Here is a 6,000-nt window from a genome sequence, read left to right on the forward strand (position 1 = left end):
TTTCCTGATGAATATGCTCAGCTTCAAGCAGGGAAACCCATCTCCTCAAACAGTCGTCTAAAGACATTAGCTCCCGAATTTGATTCTGACACACAGCTGATTAGAGTGGGTGGACGACTCGGAAGATGTCACCTACTCAGTCCTGACATTCTTCACCCAATTGTCCTAGACCAAGTCCATCCTGTGACTAAACTACTAATTCAGCAGTACAATGCACAGCTCCATCACCCTGGTACTGAAAGAGTCTTTGCTGAAATCAGAAGACGCTTCTGGATCTTGAGAGGCCGTCAAGCAGTAAGATCAATTCAGCATCACTGTACTGAGTGTCAAAGGTGGCGTGGCAAGCCCAATATACCTAAAATGGCTGACTTACCCTCCTTCCAGTTTAAGACTCTTCCAACCAGCCTTTTACTCTACAGGCATGGACTGCTTTGGCCCATTTACCATCAAAATTGGGCGCCGGAACGAGAAACGCTGGGGTATCATTTATAAATGTTTGACCACAAGGGCAGTGTACATCGACCTTCTCTCTCAAGCTGACACAGACTCCTTCCTCATGTCTCTACGTCGATTCATCGCCCGTAGGGGAAAACCTCATGAGTTGTGCTCTGATCAGGGTACCAATTTCAAGGGTGGAGATCATGAGCTTAAGGAGGCCTTCAACAATATTCACCCTCAGTTACAAAGAGAACTTGCCAAGCAACAGATTGACTTCCATTACAATCCACCAAACTCCCCACATTTCGGAGGATCCTGGGAAAGAGAAATCAGATCTCTTAAAGCTGCACTGTACACCACCATTGGTGTGCAAACTGTCACGGAGGAAGTGCTCAGGACTGTCCTTGTTGAAATCGAAGGAATTCTAAATTCAAAGCCATTGGGATACGTATCCTCAGATGTAGCGGATCCTGATCCAATAACCCCTAATTCTCTCTTAATGGGCCGACGAGACTCTGCCTTGCCACAGGTAATTTACCCTGCATCTGAACTGCTCAGCCGCAAGCGCTGGAGACACAGCCAGATATTGGCAGACCAGTTCTGGAGCAGTTATCTGCGTAACTACCTGCCCGGACTCCAGTCTCGCCAGAAATGGCAACAAGAGATAGACAACTTGACAGTAGGGACAGTGGTTATGATTGCTGATCCACAATTCCCCAGGGCACTCTGGCCTGTTGGAACTGTGAAATCTGTCCAGGTCGGAGCTGATAATAAAGTAAGAGCTGCAGAAATCCAGATCAAAGACAGAACCTACATCAGACCTGTTGTCAGATTAATTAAGCTCCCTTCACTTCCTGAATGACTGTGAGTACTGGCCCAAGATACAAATCTGCAAGCACATTTGGGGGCGGCTGTACTAAAATGACGGCCAGTTATTTAATGTTCATACAGTTCTAGTATATGTGTAATGGTTAATCGCTGTTGTTATTTAGTCAGGCGTCAGTCACACGCCTATTGTTAGGACCCAGAAGTCAAAAAAGGACCCGGACGCTGACGCAGTTTCAGGGCAGATATGATCGCTATTATTATTACTAGCGTGAGACGATTCTAACGGTGATGATAATGCCAGTTCTCCCGCAATATTGAGTTATCGCATGTGTGCGTGCATCAAAGAGTAAGTTTGTTTCTTCATTATACTGTGTTTATATTTGATTGTGCATTAGTCTTTCAAGACATGTTTTCCCGCGTCTATCGAGCACATGTGTCTGTCAGCTAATCTCTTAGCCAATCTTATCATACGATCGCTGTCAGACGCACTATCAGTGTTAATGTCATAGCAAATGCAGATATTATTCATTTGCATATTGATGTTTATCAGTGTGTATATTTACACTTTATTGTTGTTGTTGTTGTTTCTCTTTCTAGAACCACACTTAATTAAATATTGTTTGAGTTTGCAATGGGTGGTCTATGAGTGGTGAGTGCATCTAGCTCCTCCTAAACGGACATCATCTAAGTTAATTGTTCTGATCGGACAAGTTTCAGTGGTTTCCACCGTTTATTAATTAGCACCTAAGAGCAGAACAATATTTATGACGGCATGACATTTATGTGTTAAGAGTGAACAGCAAACATTATTTTTCCATAGTATAAAATCTATAAATCTATAGATTATTTTCCTATATATTCCAGGTAGAGTTAATCAAGTAAAACAACAACAACAACAACAACAAAAAAAAACTAAAAAAACTAAAATCATCTTAGAAAATCAGGGATTTTTTTAAAAAGTGTGATGATGATGAGAAGATGATTATATTATTCATTATTATTTCTTTGTTATGCAATTTTGTAAAATTTATAAATTGATTGATTTGCTCTTCATATGCTAGGTAAAGTGAATCAGATAAAAAAAAAAAGCTTTGAGAGAGAAATCTAAAATAAACTTATTTGATATATTATATACTTATAATATATATTTTAAAATATAAAGGATTTTATTATTATTATTATTATTATTTTTTTTTTTTAGAAAAGAACTTAAAGGGTTATGAACTGGCTTTTTTTTAATGATTTTATACTGTTGTCTGAGGTCCACTTATGTCATTTGCATGGTTTTTATATTCAAAACCATCAAAGTCAATAAGTAATAGGTTATTTTCTCCCTGGTTTTGAGGTGACATTTGAATGGTTTTTTTTTTTATTTTATTTAGAGTCGTGTCATAGATCGAAAAATAATAAGCATAAATAAAATATTTTAAAAACACATGTAAAATAAATAACGCACAAAACTGAAAAACAAATGCAATTTTTTTTTTAAAATTACAAAAAACGCGGTCATTGATCGTAAAATAATAAGCGTGAATCAAAAATGTAAACACATTTAAAATTTATATTGGCACAAAACTGAAACATGAATTCAAAATTTTCCAAATCACAAACAAAATCAGGTTTCCTGCTCATATGTTATTTTTTTGTGTGCTTATGGTCTTTTCCCCTTTGCTCTTGTTTCCACGTTCTGCGCTTGCGTTTCTAAATGTTGCAGTTACAGTTTCATGTAAATCAGGGCGGGCTTCAGCGTTCTAGATTGGGCCACAAGTTCTAGATTGACAGCTGCTCCTCTAGCCAATCAGTCCAAGGGGGAGTTGACGTCACTCCAATGCGACTCGTGGCTGCTGTGGCAGGTGTGTGAAGCTGGATAACCAGCGTCAGCAGGCAAATCCCGGACGATCTCAGGTAATTACCCATAAATATTTTGTTAATGGGTGACAGAAACATTCCCTTTGTGTGTTATGATATTTTCTGCAAGCTCTATGTTGTCCGAGTAGGCCGATATGTAAGCCCGCTAACACGTGTCCTTGTTAGTTTGGTTTAGTGAGCATATACTTTATATTTTAGGCAGTAGGGCTGCACTATAAATCGCACGCGATATTTGATGCGCAGCTTGTCAGTAAAGCCGGTTCTGTAATCAGCGGTAAATCTCCATCACCTGCGCACTTTCATGGAGCAGCATTTACTAGCCGTTATGCTGCTCCATGTGAAAGCGCGCAGGTGATGGAGAATTACCGCTGATTACAGAACCGGAATGCAAATACAGTATTTTATGTGTTATATTTGTGGTTGTAGCTTGAAGGAATACAGTTACAGGAAAACCAACATTAAGTATTTTTTTCTTACAATTAGATTGTGTTTTTATTAAAGTTTACACCTACCCCAACCCTAAACCTACCCTTACAGTAATGCATATACATTAAAAATCATTGTTTAGCACGAGAAAAAGGACGCGATATTGATGTGCGCATGCGCAGTAAACCCTGGTAGGAAATGTCAGGACACCGCCTTTACTGACAAGACGCGCATATCGCGTGCAATTTATCGTGCAGCCCTACAATGCCTAAAATATAAAGTATTGCTTACTAAACCAAACTAACAAGGCACCTGTTAACGAGCTAGATCGGCCTAGTCGGACTACATAGAGCTTGCAGAAAAGATCATTACACACAAAGTGAATGTGTTTCTGTCACCCATTAACAAAATGTTTATGGCTCTAATGTACCTGAGATCGTCCAGGATTTGCCTTCTGACACTGGTTATCCATTCTCACACTAGATCTTCACACTGTTAATCACGGGATTGGGACGGCACAGGAAAAATGTCAGCGGGAGTGGGCGGGACCGGGAATCGTAATAACACTTTGATCCCCAACTTTATACACAAATATAGCCTACCTTTTAAATAAACTGTAGGCTTATATTTTAATTTTGAACTCAATTCTACTTCCCCTGTGTCTTTATGTTCTCCTCCTGTCTGCTTTGGTGTGGCTGGTTCAGTGAATGACCTGCGCGTGAAGGACAGATTGTTAATGGCTGGTCTATGTGGTATAATACAGTAGCCTACATCGGGCAGGACATCCAAAAGCCCAGCTATCATTCATAGACCTCAAATATCGCTTTTCATCTAAAAGATGTATGTAGTCATAACTTTACATGGCCGCTCAATCTAATGTTAACGTAACCCCACAGAAATGTGCGCTATTGAAGTGTGTGCGCATGAACTGGAGACAGCAGCGCGCTCACAGCAGGACAGATAGAGGCACCGGTGCGCTCACTGGCTCTTAAAATACTCAGTAATCTTTGTTCATACAGATAAAAGTAATAAATCTTTCGAATCCGTATACGTTCATTTGTGTGCACTTAGAATAACAACGGAACGTGCTTCTGTAAAATAATTAAAGCAAACGATGTGGTTTCTGTCGTCTCGGTCATGTGAACTTGAGCGAGAAAACTTCGAAACTCGTGTGTATGAAAAATAAATCTATATAGACGTGAAATGTCTACGCTCAAATGAAAAAAAAAATAAAATAGAAAACGTGTGTGTTAGCATGGATGTTTTACATTAAATTTAATGTGTGTGCAATGCACAATGTGCATTAAGATGGCTTTCAGTTCAATAAAATAACAAAAAAAACTACAGTTTGAATTTTTATTTAACTAAAGTGGGCATGCTGTGATCTGTACTGTATTTTATTTTTATTTTTTTTTGTGACAGATTCCGGCCAAAAAGAAATACAACATAGTGGGAGGCAGAGCATGTGAGCGGAGTGGAGCGGTGAGAATCTCCGCTCATCGCTCACGGAACTGTTCACCCCCTCCGCTCCCCCGCTCAAAGCTACATCAGGCCGCTCCGCTCATTATCGCTCAGCGCTCAACGCAGTTTGCTTCGCGCTCCACTCAAATCGCCCCCGCTCGCTCCAAAAAAGAAAAAAAATCTATATATGACTTTTAGCTTAGACCACAGCCTTACCTCCTAAAGAACTAATGAGCAACAACAACATTTTTCAAATAGAAATGTTTTATTTCAAATTACAAATGACAAATTAGTCCACAAAAATTCCTGTAAAATTAAAAGAATAAATGGGCCTAATAATATAAATAAAACTTATATAAACAAAAATATACATAAACGTTTTTCAAAGTAAAATTAACTATCAGGTCAACATTCTTATAACTGAACTTTTGCGCAGCGCGCAGGATTAAAAATTAAATTGGCTTATATCAATTGTAAGAAAAAAAAAACTGCTGTAAAATTAAACGAATAAATGGGCCTAATAATATAAATAAAAATTATATAAACAAAAATATACATAAACGTTTTAAAAGTAAATTAACTTTTACGCCAACATTCTTATAACCGAACTTTTGTGCAGCGCACAGGATTAAATTTTGAATTGGCTTATATCAATTGTACAAAAAAAAAAAAAACTGCTGTAGCCTAAAATTAAACGAATAAATGGGCCTACATAATATAAATAAAAATTATATAAACAAAAATGATACATAAACGTTTTAAAAGTAAATTAACTATTAGCCAACATTCTTATAAATGAACTTTTGTGCAGCGCACAGGATTAAATTTTAAATTGGCTTATATCAATTGTACAAAAAAACTGCTGTAAAATTAAACGAATTAATGGGCCTAATTATATAAATAAATCACCTGTTAGTTCGTTTTTTTAATAGTACACCTGTTATGATTTTTCGTTTTCCTCTTTTTTGAAGTACTTTT

General features: G+C 37.8%; 1 protein-coding gene across 1 annotated transcript; it reads left to right on the plus strand.

Moving 5' to 3' along the window:
* Nucleotides 1–379: 379 nt before the first annotated feature.
* LOC109098439 lies at nucleotides 380–2,024 on the plus strand. Its single transcript, XM_042773482.1, has 2 exons — nucleotides 380–1,612; nucleotides 1,864–2,024. The coding sequence occupies exon 1, from the start codon at nucleotides 422–424 to the stop codon at nucleotides 1,298–1,300; it is 879 nt and encodes a 292-aa protein (XP_042629416.1). The 5' UTR covers nucleotides 380–421; the 3' UTR covers nucleotides 1,301–1,612; nucleotides 1,864–2,024.
* Nucleotides 2,025–6,000: the final 3,976 nt, after the last annotated feature.

The sequence above is a fragment of the Cyprinus carpio genome, chromosome A17 (assembly GCF_018340385.1).
Source record: "Cyprinus carpio isolate SPL01 chromosome A17, ASM1834038v1, whole genome shotgun sequence".
In the NCBI taxonomy this organism is placed as follows: domain Eukaryota; kingdom Metazoa; phylum Chordata; class Actinopteri; order Cypriniformes; family Cyprinidae; genus Cyprinus; species Cyprinus carpio.

What these genes read in the sequence shown, in the direction of transcription:
- LOC109098439 (XM_042773482.1), top strand. Translation starts at nt 422, where the DNA reads ATGGACTGCTTTGGCCCATTTACCATCAAAATTGGGCGCCGGAACGAG.